This window comes from Molothrus ater, chromosome 1 (genome assembly GCF_012460135.2).
Source record: "Molothrus ater isolate BHLD 08-10-18 breed brown headed cowbird chromosome 1, BPBGC_Mater_1.1, whole genome shotgun sequence".
Classification (NCBI taxonomy): domain Eukaryota; kingdom Metazoa; phylum Chordata; class Aves; order Passeriformes; family Icteridae; genus Molothrus; species Molothrus ater.
The window spans coordinates 5,058,292-5,076,990 of record NC_050478.2 but is presented as its reverse complement, the minus strand read 5'-3'; the positions used below and the strand labels follow the sequence as shown (position 1 = coordinate 5,076,990).

The 18,699-nt window shown below is 42.6% G+C and overlaps 1 protein-coding gene across 1 annotated transcript in view; it reads right to left on the bottom strand.

Moving 5' to 3' along the window:
• Positions 1-18,699, bottom strand: part of OXSR1 (oxidative stress responsive kinase 1) — an 88,139-nt gene that overhangs the window by 38,641 nt on the left and 30,799 nt on the right. Inside the window, exon 4 of the mRNA XM_036406894.2 lies at positions 9,914-10,055. Coding sequence (XP_036262787.1) covers positions 9,914-10,055 — 142 coding nt within the window. The remainder of the gene's footprint in view (positions 1-9,913; positions 10,056-18,699) is intronic.

The window sequence follows — 18,699 nt, the reverse complement described above, 5'->3', positions numbered from 1 at the left end:
GCATGTCCCTGTTCCTGCTCAGAAAAGCTGTGTGCACTAACATTTTCATGCCACAGCATTGAACCTAAAGTCCCAAACTCTTGGGTGAGGTGCAATTGCTGCCTGTTACAGTGCTGTGCTGAACTGCAGAGCCAGCCTCTGAAACATCTCCCAGAGCTTGAAGGTTTTCCAATGGCAGAGAGCTGGCAGAGCAGTTCCATACTCCCTGCTGAGCCCAGCATAAGAGGAGGGAAGAGAGGGCCAAGTCCACAGCTTGCTCCATCCCTGCTCATCCACAGCCCTCTCAGCAGGTCCTCGTGGCCACTGGCAGCCAGGCCCAGCAGCAGCAGCCAGGCTGCCATAAATTCCAGCAGGGGACCAGCCCAGTGACATGTTTTATTGCCCAGGATCAGGCAAGCACAGCAACTGCAGCTTCCCTCTTCTCTGAGCTGCTCTGGCAGCTGCTGGGCTGTGGTAAAAGACCACGGCCTCCACACAGGAGCTGAGCCAGCAGCACAGGGCAACTCACAATTAACTCCTAAACTCACAACAGTGGAAGCATTTTTGAAGCTACACCTTCATGGGAATAATTAAAGGCTTTTGAATTATCATTTTAATGGCTGGAGAAACTTAGATGAATAATCCAATGTTACCAGGAACTTTAAAACATTTTTTCTTTTTTAAGAAGTCTGAAGCAAAGCTTTGAAAGGCAGAAGTGACTGACAGACTGTGGCTTTGCAAACAGAGCCATGTGAAGCCAAAGCCCACTGGAATGGACTGTCAGCTTCCATCACAGAGAGCTTTAAGAGTACAGCAAGTACTTGTTTTCTCCCTACCCTACCCAGAAGATCCAGGCAGATCACTCTGAGTGCACTGACGACCTCTTGGGAGAGATAACTCCATCCTGTCACCTGGCATAGGCAAACAGAAACCATAGTAAGGGCTGCATGAGAAATTAATCTCCCATTGTACTTCATTGTAAAAACATAAAATATCTTTCAGAGGCTCCACAATGCACTCACTAGGTACAACCCCTCTTGATTTTCTGCCCTCCAGTGCTGCAGAAGTGGACTGCTGCTTTAAGTAGAGGGTTTGGGGCCCAAGAAACCATGACTCAAATTTGATTTCTTTTAGGTCAAGTCGCTCTGGCAGCTCAGACAAGGGACAACTCACTAAAGAAAGCTGCAGGAGATCTGCCTGAAATTCACTGTCATCTTGGTTGTCTGAATAGCTCCAGGGTCTGGGAAGATGCTGAGGCAGTACAGAAAGAGCTGCAGACCCTGGGCTAACTCGGTGCAAGCCTCTGTTATGAAGTGAGACAGGCAGCAGTGTGTCACATCCCTCACTGTGTCCCTGCCTGTCACACAGGCACCGTTATCGCAGCGCCTGCAATTTTCCTTTATCTCAGCAAATGATGTCCAGCTCACACTTCTCATTCCTGTGCCAGCTTTGTCTCTGATGCTTTGGTGCTCTCATTAATTCCTTCTCTTCCCACGTGGTTCAAGCCTAACAGAGGATTAAAGGGAGGTGTGGTTCAAGGACGGCTCCTGCCTGCCTTGGACTCCACCTCCCAGCCATGGCCAAGCCTCCAGCCCAGCAGCAGTGCTCAAGGAACCTCAAGTGCACATCAGTGTGGTGCAAGTTGCTCCAGCTAAATCCAAACCCTTAAACAGTTTTCAGACACATCAGCTCCTTCAGCCTGAAAACAATGCTACAAGCACTGGACCTAGGCCTGCCTCCCAACATGGAGATGATCTAACCATATCAATATTCACAGCCCCACTTCTTCCTCCTGCAAATGAGGCCTTTGCTTCACACATTTGCCCCAAAGCACATCACTGCTGTGACATCAGCTCGTGGCAAGGAGGATTTGCCAAACAGCCCACACTTCTAACAACCTTCAGCAGTTACTGCAAGAGAGAAGCTCCATCTCCAACTTCATTTACCACTTGCAAAGTTTCCCCTATTCTGCCAGAACTTCTGTTTCTTTCTCTTGTATAAGGAAAGGTCTCTGCCCAGCAGACTTTAAAATCAAGCTTTCATATGTTGAACAGCAGCTAAAAATGTAACAGGACTGCTTCCACAAATGCATTTATTCAGCCTGTCCATTTCCTGACCTGCTTCCTAAGGACTGCAGTGGGGACAAGGCACAAAGACCCTTTAACACCTGCTGCATGAAAAGCAACACACAGAGTGAGCTGTGGAGTCACAAGGTCTCCTCCTGCCCCTGGAGGCCCAGATATTTTTGGGACACCCTGCCTTAGTCATTGGTAACAGAGGGAAATCATCAAGTTATAACATGGTCATATTTCAGTATTTCACGTCAAATTATTTCATGTGGAAGGAGATGGGTTTGCTTCACGTGGCAACACCAGTGACACCACCATGCTGCAGGATCTCCTGCATGTCAGAATATTATAAATGCAGGTCCACCAGTGAGGGGAGAGAATGATGAATCTGACTCCATGTTCTCAGAAGGCTAATTTATTACTTTATTACACTATATTATATTAAGAAATACTATACTATACTAAAGAATACAGAAAAGATACTTACAGAAGGCTAAAAAGATAATAATGAAAACTCCTGACTCTTTCCAGAGTCCCAACACAGCTTGGCCCTGATTGGCCAAACAGTGAAAACAACTCCCAGCAGAATCCAATGAAACAATCACCTGTGGGTAAACAATCTCCAAATACATTCCACATGAGCACAACACAGGAGAAGCAAATGAGATAAGAATTGTTTTCCTTTTCTCTGAGGTTTCTCAGCTTCCCAGGAGAAAAATCCTGGGCAAAGGGATTTTTTCAGAGAATGTGAATGCCACATCAGAATATGTTCCTAATGCATTCACAAATAGGAATTTCCAAAAAATTACCACATGTACATCACCCCAGTTTGAGTACAAACTGCATCAGGTAGCAGAAGGAACAGGAATATCAGTGATTCCCACAGCTCCCTGCCATGATGGAAAGATGACAGGCATTCTGGCAAATACACAACCAATTTGGATCAAATTAGGCCACAGAAAAATTGACATAGGGGAGCTGAAAAAGGCAACCAGCATCCTGTTCTGGAGGAGCAGTGAGTCTATCTCTATACACACAAGGTCCAAGGCATTCCCCATGCAGCCAGGAGCTGTTCCCATCTACAAAGCCACCCACAGCTCCTGCTCAGCCATGTCTGCAACATGACACAAGAGGAGAAAGGCAGGACAGCCAGGACTCACAAGAAACCTGTCAAAAAGACTTCCTTCTCCAAAATCTGTAAGGTGACAGTTTTAAGCATGACCAGCATAGGAAGAAGGATCTCTATTTCATCCAGTTATCCCCATAAAATGGAGAAAGCAGTTATAAAATCAGGTATCTGTACAAGGGAAACAAGTCCTCACTGCACTCCCAGTCTCACTTGGTGATGATTTCCAGGCTACCATGAAGGGATGGATTTCTCTGTGGCAATTCTTTGTTTGTTGTCCTAAATGTGTACGGATTTTGTCTAACTTTTGTTTTTGAAAGTATTCACTTAACTTTTTAGTATCAAAGTTTTATTAGAACTCCACAAGGCAAGATATAATTCAATCTAGTAAATATTTAAAAAAAACATTTTCTGATGCAGCCTTATAATATTTTCAAGTGTGTTTAATATCTTACCACAAAAATTTAGCAAGTGGCCCTTTTCTCCTGCTTTAGCATAAGACATGAATGAAAAGACTGCAGTGGTCTGAATAAATGTTTAAAGCACCTCTACATATGCAGCTTTTAGGATCTATGAAGGCCAGAAATTCTGGTGCACCAAACCAGGGAACAATTTCCAAAGTTCTCATTTTGAAGTGAGTTCTATTCACATCATGTATCATCACAGCAGAACAGATGAACAAGACAATTTAAACAATTACTCTGCTGCTGGAGAGATGCTGCAAGAGCCTATATTGGGTGACCTAGTCTCAACAATCTACACCAGATGAAGGCAGTGACATGAGAAAGATGTCACAAACTGTGTTGTACACGTGTGAATGGCACTGGCTTTCTTCAGAGTAACAAGCCCAGAGTTTGTTCCATTTTCACTCAATACATTTAATGCTGTAGGCAGTGAATGATTATTCCCCCTGAAAACACATCAAATTCAAATACTCCTGACAACTTGAGAATTGCTAGAAACCACCATTACCTGAGTGTACAAGTCAGTCATGGATCACTGACCAAAACCTGTCACTGCTGTAGAACCTTTAGGAGATCACCCAACTTCTATTTTCCCACTCTTAATCAATTTTTTCCTGCTTCTCACCTCCATGTAGCAAAGCAGAGAGAAAAACCTAAAAACTCCTCTCTCTTTTATAAAAGGCCTACCTTTGATAAAAGAGTTGTTCTACAAAACAGTTGGGTTTTCCTTTGGACTAACCCAAAGTTACTTTGAGTAACTGCAGAACACCCGGTGACAAAGTTCACAGGTAGCTCCTGGGTGTGAGGGAAAGGACAGGGGGACAAACACCTGACTGCAGCAGCCACACCTTCAGGCATCACCCTGGAGCCCACCTGCACCCCTGTGCTGCAGGGAGTTCCCAAGAGCTGGGGCATCACCTGGAGCTGCTGCAGGGCCCCCAGCACTCCTGTGATTTCTGCAGCAGTGAGATTTTACCATCAGAGCTTGAAATCCCAGGTTTTTAGACTTCAGAGCAAAGACTGTCTTTATTCACTTTGAGGCAAACTGTCTCCACAGGAGTTATTGTTTCTGGCTGTCTGCAGCTTTGGGATTACAATCTGGTTTGTATTATCTCTCCGTAACCACAGGGAAGTTTCTTTTTTTTTAAACAATGAATTTCTGCATGATGCAGTGGAAGAAACAGCCACCAGGAAAGCATGCTGTTTTGCCAAACCACCACAACAAACCCCAGTCTGACTGTACAGAGACTGGGGGTTCAGTGTCCTTGGGTTCTTGACACTGCACAGCAAGGTGTTTATTTGGGGAACAAATCACCTAGCTCAGTCTAGAGCAGCCTCTTGTCCTCCTTCCAACTGAGACACAAAAGATAACATTTCTATTCTTCTGGCTTTTGAGCTATTTACAAATTAAAGCTCTAGAATTTCTATTAACTACCAGCTCTAAAGGTTATTTCTACCCATCCCATACTATAAGAGAGAAGAGAACAAAGTACATCTCTCTGAATAAAAAATTGCACTTCCCACAGCTAAGCAATAGCCAACTTTCAAATTACTGGTGTCCTGACTGAAAATCAAACTGGAAAGTAGAGGTGGAAAGGCTCTGCATCCTGTTATCCATTCCTCAATCCTCCCCTACCAAAGTTCACTTCCAAAACACACTCCCCAAAGCAAGATCACAGCACTGCAGAGAGGAGGGCTTGAAGTTCTCCCCCAGTACTCTACAGAAACATCAAAGTACACTATTTCAGAGGCTCACTGGAATCCAGTTTAACCACAATACCTGCCAGCATGGCTATCAATGCAATAATCAGCTACATGAAAATTAAACTTGAATCCTGTAGGACAGCCAAGTTCTGCCAAAATACATCCAACAGCTCCTTCATCTTAAATCAAAAACTTGCAACTGGAGGTGAGCTCCTGCAAAAATCCCACATGCAAGTATTGGTGATGTGTATGTGCAGGTAGATAGATGCCCATTTTTCAGAAGTTATTTACTCTCAGTATGGGTAAAGAGGCAAAGAATTAAACTTTGATTCCCTGTCAAAATCATCCTAAGGTCCCCCCAAAAAAATAAAATTGACCTATCCAGCATAAAAGCACAGCAAGAATATTGTTTCCAGGGTCTCTTCAAAGCTACATTCAAACAGCTGTCCCAGCACCCTGCTGCTCACATTCTGATTTTGAAAAGACACCAAAAACACCCCAAACATTTTGTGTGGCAGCACAGGCTGATCTAACTCAGCATATAAAACATGTTGCTGCTCCTCTCACTCTCTAGTAAGTGGAGCAGCAAACAAACTAATAGCTGGATTGCTGCCATGCCAATAGTTCAAGTGCATGCAACTCTAAACCACTTCCCAGGCTTTTTTTTGTTTTTACAAAAAAACAGGGCAGTATCACATTTATTGTGCTGCAATAGGAGAATCTGGTTATATTTAAGCAGTGTATTATTTCACCTGGACTAACTAAAATATTCAGTTACACAACAGCTAATCATGAACAGAAGATAAGCTCAGAGATAAAAATAGGGAGAAAGACAGAGAGACCTTGTAACAGTTAATCAGCATGATTCATTTGTCAGCCTGCCATACGCAGCACCACCTGAAAAAGAAAGCCTTGAAGTTCCCTCCAATAAATCTTTTTAAGCAATAAAACCTCTTGGGTTGGTTTTGCTTTAGTTTTATTTCTAAGTCATTCATCAAACTCCTGCTAATCCCCAAATACACAGAGGAATCAGAGTCTAAATGGGGAAGAGGTACAACATACCCTGAGTGTCACCCAGCCCAGATTAGCCTGGCAACGACCCCTGACAGCACTGTCAGTCTTGTTTGACTTCCATAGAGAAATGTGCCCGAGCAGATTCCTGCAGGACAGCCTCACCCAGGGCTTCCCAGTGTGGCCCTCTGTCCCCAGAGCTCTGGCTGCTGCCCAGGCACTTCACTCACTGAACATGAGCCGGATCACTGGCATTGCAGATCCTCCTTGGGATCACCGCAGGAACCACAACAGGGACAGTAGCAGCTGGCACCAGAGAGGGGACAGGGACAGGGCAGGGAAGGCAGGGAGCTGCCAACTCCCAGATAAGGCTGCCACTGGTGATTTTGGAAGAAGATTGGGACCATTTGTAATCAATTGTTGCTGTGGTATAGAGTGTTCATGAAAATAAAACTGATTTTGTCTTCTCCTTTGTCTTTGCCATAAGGCCTCAGACACTGCTCATCAGCCCTTGCAAGATGAAAGCAAAAAAAAAAAACAACATCACTTTGGGCAATGTGGGAGATTTCAGCATTTATTCCTGAACAATGGTGTCTATTCAAGTTTCAGACTCGCTCTGGCTGTTAATTAGGAAAGTAAACAAGAAAAATTTATAATCTAAGCCTTCACCAGATATTTGGCTTTCTAATCTCCTCTAGAGAATACTGACAAACTCCTCTCCTGTCCAAAGCAGGGATTTGCACTTCCACACCAAGACAGCTCCCCAAACCTTAATTGGAAGTGGCATTAAGTTCAAGGCAGGCGTAGGCAGAGCAAGATTCAGCAGCAGCAAATTTCATTAAGCCAGTTTTTCACGTGTTAACTTCATTTACCCATTTAAGATTATGCATAATTTAAAAGTATTGAGCAGCTCCACTGACAGAAATATGTTCTCTGATCTCAATGGTGATTTACAGCCCCACTTCTGGTCTACAGTGCCCACAAAATTACATTTGGGACCCAATATTCATGGTTTGGGCTGTGCCACTGGCCTGCCTGTCCAACTTCAGATGTGCTAATTACAGTCATCCACTCATGCTGTGTCTCTAATTTTATCAAGTTGTTTTCTCCAAGGCGTAATATAAGCAGACTTTGGAGATTTAGTGTAACCAGCTGAACATTTTTTCTGCTGGATGGCTGCTTGCTTTGGGCTGGCTGTTCCAGGTCTTAACTAAAGCCCTTCAATTCTGACCCTTCACAGCTGATCCTGCTCTGGCCTAATGTTCACCCCAAGTACAGCTGCCCCACACTACAATACAATATCTGCAGTTCAGCCACCACTTGATGTGCTTTCCTTGAGAGCCAGATACTTTAAGCTGACCCAGGGGACCAAAGTTCAGTTATTTTAAACACTTCCTCTGAGAGCATCCCAGGCATGGCTGCAAGATTTCCACCTGCCTTTCCCATCAGGCATGGCCGGTATTATGACCCCTAGCATGAAGCAAAACGGGAAAACCGTACAGATATTCCTACAGTTGAGGAAAGGTCCCAGCTGCACTACAACTTGAAACTGTGTTTGCCTCAGGAGCACACACACATCTGGATAAAATGGAACACAGCATGATGAACTCCATTAAGGAAACATGTTTCATCCCTCAAAGGCATGACAGCTTGCCTTCTGCCAACAGCCCAAACAGCTTTGCATCACAGGTAGGAAACCACACAACATTCCTTCTGTATCCCACTTCTCCAAATTCCCCAGACTGCTGTGCCCAGCACAATAAGATAATCCAAATCCTTTTCTGTGATAAAATATTACACAGTTTTTGGAGCAGCCCCAAAATATAGGGATGAAACACATGCAGAGGGGCTGATGCATAACCACAACCTTAAGCTGCAGCAATGACACAGCTCTGATTTCTTTGCTGAAGTTTGGGCAAAATGCTTCGATGAGCAGGATGAGAATGGTCACAGCAGGTTTGATCCAGTTCACTTCCAAATGATTCAATATGAATCATATTTTCTTCAGACCAGCAGTTTGAATTTTGTGAACACGATATTTTTGCTGAGTACAGTAAAAAAAAAAAAACACACTACACACATAAATTTATTATCTCTAATCTTTACCACATTTACTAGTTTTGCTTTTCCACTCCAGCCAGCCAAATGGAGAACCACCTCTCTTCAATACATGAAAGATTATGCAGTATCTTCCAAGAAACTGAGATTTACCAGGTTTCTACTGCTTTAACATATATATTTCAATTTCACTAGACCAGAAGACAACTGAATCAGCCAAGCAAACCTACTGCAGGTCACAGATGAACACAGTTCTGTCAATTACTTATGGCAAAGTGAAAACTTACTGCCATGTAATTGGCAAATAAGTTGGTTTATTGCTTTACTCTAAATTCCCAGAGCTGCCTCAAGTCTTATCTCAAAAAACAAAGTTAAGCAACAAGCAACCAGCTATGAAATCAAAACTGTCTCCAATGAAGATAATGATTCTTGTAAAACCAGAATTTTAGTTGAGACTGGAAACCAAAATTTCAGACGTCTTTCAGGGAGAAGAATTCCACCTGAATCATTTCCAACTGTTTCTTTCCTTTTAATCCAAAATAACCTACAAAAGTCAGTCAGTTTGATTGAAACTATGAATACTTCTTGTATTTTCTAATTAAAATAACATTTTGGCAAAAAAATTACCTCTTCTTGTGCAGCTCTAAGAGGACAGAAACTTACTCCAGCATAGCAGCAGCAATGCTTAAAATGGCATTGTACCAGAGGAGAGCCAAGCTCACAAAATTCCCAAGAAAGAAGAGGCTGCTCCAGTAGCAGTCTGTGGCTGGGATTGTGTATATTACCCACAAGCAGTATATTCTATTTTCAGCACATATTTAGGATTGCAAATCTCAGTCTTTTTAACACAGAACAGACCAACTTAGCATCTTCTCCTACTGAACTACACAACACCTTGACACCAGGCGAGAGGAAAATGTGATTTAAAAACACATCCCAGACAAATACCAGCATAGAAACCCATGAATTTCAGTGATCTGTCAGATCACAGGCCATTAGTTAACTGAGCTTTGCCTGCAGAAGAAGTTTTTCCATTATTTTTATTTCTTTTCCTTTTTTTTTAATAAAATTACTCAAATTCAAATTTCATTATGTTGATCTTACAGTTAACCTCAAAAAAAAAGAATCAGAGCTGGAAGGACTTTTTATTAAATTGCTCAACTCTGCCTACAAAGTGCTCTTGGTAATTTGTAGCTCTGCAAGAAACAAAGCCAGTGGAAGTTTTCCAGCTTTCCATCAACTACACTTTGCAGCTGAATGTTGACATTTAGAAAAAGATCCCCTATATTAGAACTTTCAACACCCCAAAATTTACCCAAATTTGGCCTAGTCATTATATATAGACATAGCATATGGAATACAAACATTTGAATTCTGCATTTTAATAAAGCTCCTACCTTTACTTTTCTCTCTTTATGCCCTCAGCAAGTTATGGGATGGGACTCTGTGCTCAGCTACTCTGTTTCAATAACATTTTATGACATGAGAAAAACATAAAATACCTGTGGATTTGCCCATTTTTATGCAGGTAGTCCAGTCCCTCCAGCACCTCCTTAAGGATTGTGGCTATACAAGCTTCATCCAGGACACCAGTCTTGTGTTCTCCTTTGGCCACAATGTGCTTGATAATATCCAAAACAGAGCCTAGAAGAGTTAAACACCTTAGTTTAAACTAGAAGAACTGATTCCCAGTTAATGTATCATCGTTTAATATACAAGAAATTCACTGATGATGGTCAGGATCAGAGTCAGAAGGTGAAGCTTTTGCTGCAGGAAAGCAGAGGCAACAATGCACCCCTGGGGGCAGAACCTCAAGGGGGGCTGTAAAACCCCTGTGAACACAAGCAACTGAGAAGTTATTTGAACAAGCCAAAATGTAAAATGTACACACACATGACACTTGGAAGGTTTTTAAGTAGATACTGATGCTACAGCTGGCTTAGTGCTGAGTACTGGAGAAGCTGAAGGGGAAAATGGAAAAAGCAGGGGGCTGCCAGGACTCAAGCTGAAAGTAACAAGCTTGATAAAATTAGGCACTTTCAGCTCCTACAAATTCTGTGCAGAGGAATATCAGGAAAAATCTCATCTGTTAAGGGCTGGTACAACCCTAACAGGAAAAAAAAAAAGTGGAAATCATTAACTAGAGAAGAAATGAGGCTGAGTTCTGACAATAAGTCCCTTCTTCACTGTGTACAAAACTGGAATAGCTCAGATCCTTCCCTAGAAGCATGTTTAGTCTCTCTCCCAAGCATGGTGTGAATTACATCATCTTCCATGACAAACCAGGCTTTAGAGAGCAAACCACTTCTTCAAACTGCACCCAGGAATAAACGGAACCAGTGACTCGCACCAGGCCCCTTGTGCAAGGCCCAGCTTCTCACAGGCACTGCCTACTGCCCTCTTTGTATTTGCAGCTGAACTGGAGATACTTCTCAGAACTCTTTATTGCTCCAGCATGGCATGGCTAAGCCTCTTTTCCAAAGCCTGTGCCATGTAGCCCCTTCAAACTTGGGTTTCTGTGGTTTAATGGCTGGATAGGGACTAGTAGGGGTTTTACAGCTATGGGCACAAAGCAATGTCAGCAGTACTGGGAAGTTCTTAAAGAATGAGAAAAGCAGGCACAACTGGAGAACATAAATTGCAGCTTTGTCTTTGAACAGGAAACTTACAGGGAAAGAACATCTCAGTACTAACTAACTAACTCAGCTAGTTTAGAAAAGCTGGCGTCGGTTTTAGAAAATTTTAGAGAAGTTAATTCTTCTTAACTCACAATCAAAAAGGTAAGAGAAAATTATTTTTGGATCTGAAGAACAGAAACTCTCATAAATTTGGCTCATGGGAGAATTAGAAGTTTCACCTTGTAAGTTCCTGAAGCAAGTGAAAAATACAAAAGAGGTTTTTAGTTTGATTTTCTTCTCAAACTTCAGGTTCAGGTAGAAAAAAACCCCTTCCTCTTAAACATTTATTTTATTAACTATCCAAATTGAATTTCTAGGCTAAAACAATTGTGCAGATCAGTTTTCACTTAGAAGAGTGTTTTCCTTTTGGACTCTCCTACGAAAGCAGAAGCTGCAAGGTTTGAATACAAACACCATGTGGAAAGGTTCATTTTGCACAATTCAAACTGCCCAGGAAACAATTACATGGGTGCACAGTGTCCTTTAGCTGGTGCAAAGCAGTAAATGCTGAGCTCATCTAAAAGCTTGCTGCAGCCAGCAGAGCTACTGTTTCTCACTTTCCATCTTCTCTGGCCCACTGGCACCAACTTCACCTGGACACCAAAACATCCAGTAAACCCAGTGGAAATAAATTGAGAGATAAATTGGTTGCCCTGAACAGCACCTTCAGCTTCCTCTTACCAAAAAAAATCTTTGTTTAGTTCAAGATATTTGCAGATGACACAATCTTAACACAGAAGACTCTAACAACAAAAACAGAAAAAAAACCCAGAGGAAAATGAAAAAAAAAATACAGAAACGAAGTTACATAACAGTGCCCCAACATTTTATGCAAACATAGTCAGTGTTCAGCCTTCCCTTACCCCACCCAAGCAGAGAAACACACTCATGTTTAGTGACATTTGACATGGGTCTTACCCAAAGGTACAACCCAGATGTAACTCAGGTTGTTTTGACATATGTTGGACTTCCTGCATCCGAGCAAGAATCTTTACTGAAGACAGCTAAGATTTCAGATGTTGGAGATGGACCCCTTCACTGAAATCTCACCTTTATGCTCTGAGAAAAGCATCTTCTGTTGTGTGTCATAAGGACTCACCTGGCCTTCAGCCTGTCATATTTTCACATTTAAAGAGTATGTGCTTATGAACTTTGAGGCTTCTTATTCTGGACAAGAATTTCTGTGACATCAAAAATATCCCAACAAAGAAGCCCCTCCACATCCACTGTTCAGGTTTTTCCTCTGAAATGTGCCTTAATCTGGAGAACAAACTGTCACTTGTTTTAGAAGTCCAGTGAAAATATGTGGTTCTTCACGTACTCGTTTTGTCCTCTTTCCACCCACGACTCCGTTAGCAGACTTGGTTCACAAACATTTCCCTTCTCCTGCAAAGGGCTCAGGGAACATGAGGAGGCAGATCATATGGTGCTCAAATTCATTTGGTCAAAAAATCCTCTATTTAGCCAAGTCAGAGGTTGTATTTAACCCTGAAAGGGGGGTGGAGGGTAGACAGACAAGAGGGCATGCACAGAGCCAGCCCTGGTTGTGAAAAGGCTGATTCACACCCAGGCTATATCTGCTCCCAGTCCTGCCTGACACTTTTAAAGCACATTTATTTTAAAACCACTTTCACATTGAGATGTTCATAGAAGTGGGGGAATTTGCCAGTCCTCTGCAGAAAGAAGAACAGCAAAAAGGGATCAGCAAAATGCCCACCATAGGAAACAGCTGAGAAGCAATCCAAGAGCCACCCTTCTGCTGGAAAAAGTGTTCTTAGGATCATCCCCCTTTGTCTGCTCAGGGTTTGGCCACTGGCACCACAGCACCACGAAACTGTGATTTTTCCAACTCACAAATCAATAAGTTTGGGAGTTGGTTCTGACTCACAACTCAACTGCAACTTCATTAAGCACAGCACCAGGGAATACACAGAACAAAGCCAAGCTGCATTTCCCAGCACTGCTCCGTGGAATGTTCCAGCATTCTGGCTCAGGAAGCCTGGCATGGAGCAAGAGAATAACCAAATCCCCAAAGAGAAACCCACAGCCAAGGCAGGAGCTGCTTTGAAAGAAGTCAAGGGAATTTCACTGTCAAGGAAAACACCTCCTGCAGGAAGGCCAGGATTGGTAGCAGCATGAGGCTGAGCAATTCCATGCAAATTTGATACCAGAGGTCTCAGTTAGTGTGTGACACACTCACCAGGGTAAAGCCTCCACTGCCTCAGGATACAGACAAAATCCCACACCACCTCCATTCCACTGGACTAAGAGATGAGGGAATCAGAATCTGAAGGGGGAAATGACTGTTCTGCACAGTGGCCTGTTCCCAATCCAGCAATACAATAACTGCTAAAATTAACTGGAAACTAATCCAGCTGAACTGGAACCAGGGCCTTAACCACACCAGAGGATGTGCTTAACAAACTGACCACACTGCTGGGAAACACCAGCATGACTGCACAGACTGCCAGCTTCTGAGCCAGCTTCAAACCAGTTCAGGAGTAACTGGGCAAGAGAGAGCACATCCAAACTCAGCTGGATCTCTGCTTAAATGCAGTTTCACTATGGATTTGTGCTCCATGTGCAAACTCCTCAATCTCACTTTTAGACAGAACCTAGTGGCCCGAGGATGAGGTTCACACTGGAAATGAGGTATCTTGCTCTGTATTTACAGTTACAAGATTTTCAAGGAGAAAACAAATCCACTACAATGTCTCCAGAAAAGAAAAAAATACCTTTGACTCCTCCATAAAATAAAACCTCTATTTTAGATAATGCTATGAAGCACTCTGGTGTGTATTATACATGGTATTAGGTTTGATTACTACAATTCCCTCTTATTTTTCTCATTAAAAATTCACAAGTAGCAAGTACGGACCCAAAGTACAGGAAGTTGAATCCTAAGTCAGAGAAAGATATAAAAAAGAAATTAAGTTTGGCTGAGGCTGACTGGAAAGCTCTTCCAAGCCCAGAAGGGCCACATACCAAGAAAAGACAAAACAAGACACAGAGAGAAGGGTCAGAACTAGAGTCTAACCATAAATATAAATAATGCTGTCATTAACAAGGATGTTTAAAGAAAGCTGGTGATGAGCAACTGATCTCAAAGCCCAACAGAAGACAAAGGAAAGCAGACAACATTTAGTGATTGATATGGAAAAAATGCAGCTAAAACAAATTCCTGCCCATCAAATCTACACTGTGCAGCACATCAACAGGAAGCCTACAGAGATACTGTGCAATCTGATAAAGCATTTAGCATGACTTGTCATTCATCATCCCAGTGTCTCAGTGTTCTCTGACACCAATGCTCATGGAAATGCACCTCCTAAGTGAAGAGTAAGCTCTCAGTGCACACTGTACAGCAGTTGAGAGGGCAGTGGTTTTCTGCCCAAACTCACAAGTTCCCAGTTTGTTCCAAAAGCTGCTAATGCTGTAGCTCCTAAGGACAGCACGAGTGAGAGGAACCAATACACAGACTTACCCTCAGCTGAGAGAGCCCAACCTGTAACTACTTGTAAGAGAAGGATATTCAGGTTTTGAATATTGACACCAGGCAGCCCACTTGCAATGGACAGTCCTGGATCCCAGCAAAAGCAGTCCTGACTTGCACCCCACACATATCCAGTAAAACTGACTCTGTCAACACCATGAATTGTGTGATTTAACAAAGATACCAGTTTATCTATGGTGACAAAATGAGATTAAAGTTCCAGGGTTCATGCACCTCACTGTTGTGCCCCTGCATCACTTACAAAGCCATCCTATAAAATGGGATCACTGCAGTCAGTAACTGGAAATCCAGTTTTCCAGGCAGGGTGGAGACCAAAGAGCCCGGAACTCCTTACACCAGCTTTGCTGCTGAAGACAACTTCTGTGTAATCACACCCTCGGGGCAAGAAGTCCTAATTGTTCCACTGATTCACTTTCAACAGCAAACCACCACAAACACTGAGGCTTCCTGTTCCAAATGCAGAGCACGATTCCTTGACCTCACCTACACCAGCAGGCCTGTGGAATGGCATTTAGGAAGCCTGTTTCTGACGTTGCTCCTCAGCAGAGGAAGAAAACATCCACACTCATCAGTGGCACTGCTTAGGGCTTCAGCACACTGCACTCTGAAGCAGAGAAGGGCATGAAAACCTGAGCAGAAAGGAAAGCTTGTTTGGAACAAGATTATAGATGAATGCAGGAATATTCCAGCTGGAATTTTACATGCCCCCAGAGGAACAAAAAAATGTACAGCAGAGCTGGTTGCTATGGGAACCATATCTTGCATGTTATATTATAACTTAAGTGACAGAACCAAGATACACTTTAAGTTAAATGCAAAGAAAACTCCTCGTTTAACTTTGTCTGGGAAGCAGAATGGGAAAATTTAATTCTCTAACTTCCAACCTGGAAAAAACAACAACAACAAAAAAAGCAGGTAACAATACCTGCATTGATTGGCCATTTAGAGGCCTGGCACAAACAGGCTGGGAAACAGTGCTGGGGAATCACCAGACAACTTTGTGAGAACCAAAATCTGCCCCAAACCTGACAAACACTGATGCTGAACAGACTGAACCTTTGAGAAGGGGGAGTTGGCAGATTCACTGCTGCTTCTTTCAAGACATCTCAGCATTAGCCAGTGGTTTCAGTGAGCCTGGCTGTCATTAGAGCCAAGAATTAAATCTGCACCTTGTCAGTCTCTGGCAAACAGATGAAGAAAATGCATAAGAAGGAAGAACTGTTTGGATTCAGTACTTCTGGGACCGAGGAATACAGATATAGCCAGAGAGTAACAAAGTAAAGGAAACAAGTTACACAAAACAAAGGAAAAGACATTAACCCTGGTTAAACCTCCTCAGAGAGAAAGCTAAGGAAACATCCACTTCTTGCCTCCTTCCCCCCAGGGCATGTGCATGGATGCAGAAGAAATATGGAAAGATTAAGGCAGAAAACAAGATAATACAATAAAGGGAGCAAAACAGCCTATTGCTGTTGTGATCAAGACATTTATAGGAGAAAATCTGAAGACAAACTAATTTTTCATGCTTTTCTTATTACAGTTAGGAGTGGCAATGTACCTACACACATTGCATTCTGCAATCATGTACAATCCCTGCCATCCCCTGCTTCTGACTTATCCCATCCTTAACTGTTTGAAATTAAGTTGTGCTTCTACAAATGAAATCAAAATCCCTCCAGACAAATTAAAAATAGCATATCTCTCTCCTAAGAAAATAATTCAACATAAACACAAAGATTTCTAAGGACCTGTGGTTTATGCTTTGATCATAACTCTCCGTTGGAATTAGGAGGAGCCAGATCAGAGATTAACACAGCAGAAGCAGAACAAGATGTTCTAACTCCCTGGTAGAGAACTAAGATTTGCCTACCTCTTTTGGTCTGGCATTCTGAACTTCAGATCAAAGCTTGAAGTAAGAAGTTGATTAGCTAATCTTAAAAACTTTTGGAAAATAAAAGGTTTAACTATTTCAATACAGCAATGTCCTTAGATTTCATCAGGAGCCTTCAAGAGGGCAGAATATCCAAGAGCCCTGCCTGGAAATGTTTCAGTATTTAAAGGATTTGCACAGTTTAAAAATATTTTGGAGATTTCATCTGCTGTAGGCTAGGACAGAAAAAATTGTTTTGTGATGTAGCAAGTCACCAGGGCCGGCTGTTTCATAGGAGCAACTGTTTTATAGAGTTATCCACAGCCATGGGTCACCTGTGAAATGAGAGCTCTTGCTAAAAGCAGGGAGAATTCAGAAGAGCAAGCAGGTCACAATCAGTAAAAGCACAAGGACAAAAGCACAGCTGCTCCTCTTCCTACTAAAAAGCCACAGAAGGAGTTTGAGAGCAGGACTGGGCTTCAGCAGGCTTTAAAAAGGCACGAGTAAAATTCATGACAGGAGAATGCCAGGGAGGCAAAGAGCAGGTCAGCAGCTGTCTAGAAATAGCCATTGGATTTTAGTCTGGAGTAACACTGGACTCAAAGGCTGGGGTGTCGAGTTCATGCTGCTAAGCTTAGAACCCTACAGAACTTCCAGCATTAGAGAAAAGGGTCTGCAACTTCTAATGAAGGGAACAGAAAGAGCAGGCACTTGACAAACCTGACACAGACACATCACCAGAGCTGAAAGAGGCTGCACACAGTAACTGCACACAGCAGCACCCCGTGTCTCTACCAGCTGCATCTCATCACAGCCACGTTTCTGCCATCAGCAACTCCACACCTGCTTTGGGCTCAGGGCTGCCAGCTCAGAGGGCTCTGAGCAGTGGCTCCCACCAGCCTGGCTGGGCTCTGATGCTCATCAGCTCCCCAGTGCTACCTCCTGGCTGCTGACAACTTTCAAATATAGAAATCTCCCATCAACAGAGCACTTGGGGAGACAAATAGTTCTGTTTCAGTGACAGTGTCAGTCAGGTAATTAAGGACCTTTGAGTGCACCCTCTGGCTGTCAGAGGAGCAAGGCACTGTTAGACAACAGCAATTTGTGGATTTCGAGTATTTTCCCTTAAAGACATTTCTAAAACACTTGCATGTATGACCAGGTTGGGATTTTAACAAAAGACTGCACCCAGAAAATAAATTAAATTGCACTTACAGCAACAACAAAAAAAGCTTGCATTACAGATTGGGCTGTCTTGTGGGCTGTTTGTCAAATTAATAAGATCAGTGTTTGGAGGCTGAAATTAAAACTAGTTTCAGCCTGAAATCACACACCAGCACACACTGACAGAAAAGAGGCAGTAAAATTCTGAACTTTACCCAGAATAAATTATCATGAATAAAAGCCATGATCAAAATACAGAATGGACGTTAGAATGTATTTCTTATGTACTTATTGGGATGTACAAATCTTTTTAAACAGCTAAACAAAATGAAATTGTTAGGCTATGCTCTGTTTTGGGTCTGTTTTGGTGCAGTCTTGTGTTTGTTTGTTTGTTTTTGGTTTTGTTTTGGGGAGGCTTTTTCTTTGCTTTTGTTTTCTGGTTTAAAAACCAGCTCAAAGGTTTTTCCTGTTGAGAAACCCAGATCATTATTTTTCCCACTGGATGACAGATGACTGCAAAACGAGCCACTTTATTACTGATAAGAACTAAGCTCGAAGGAATGAGAGGCAGTTTTAGAAGTGTCTCTTGTTACATAAATCACTCAGCCTAAGACCAACTGAAAATAGGCTCATTAAAAGTGAATGAAAAAGCTCCTCAGTCAGAAAGCTCCAATCACAAGTTTCTTCCCCCATCCTTAAGACTGTGCTGTAGAATCTGCCTATGAGAGCTGAGATTCCTGAAGCACAGATATAAAAAAGTATGAAGTGAAAGGTACATAGAAGAAAACAGCTGAAAAATACCTCACAAGGTATCCTCCTGCTTAGAAAGTGAAAGGTCATTCTCCAAGTCTATTTATTTTAGCAATTCCTCCAGCCTTCAAATAATTCCTCTTAAGTGAGAAAATGTAACACTGACTCACAGAAATGTTGGGGAGAGGGAAGAATTACACTCTTACTGGTCTGTCTTCTACTGAGTGACCCTACTCTTCAATATATGTAACAGAGTAGGAAGCAGGAAAGTTTCCTAGCACTCCTTTACTGCAAGTCCCCCACTAAATGCCA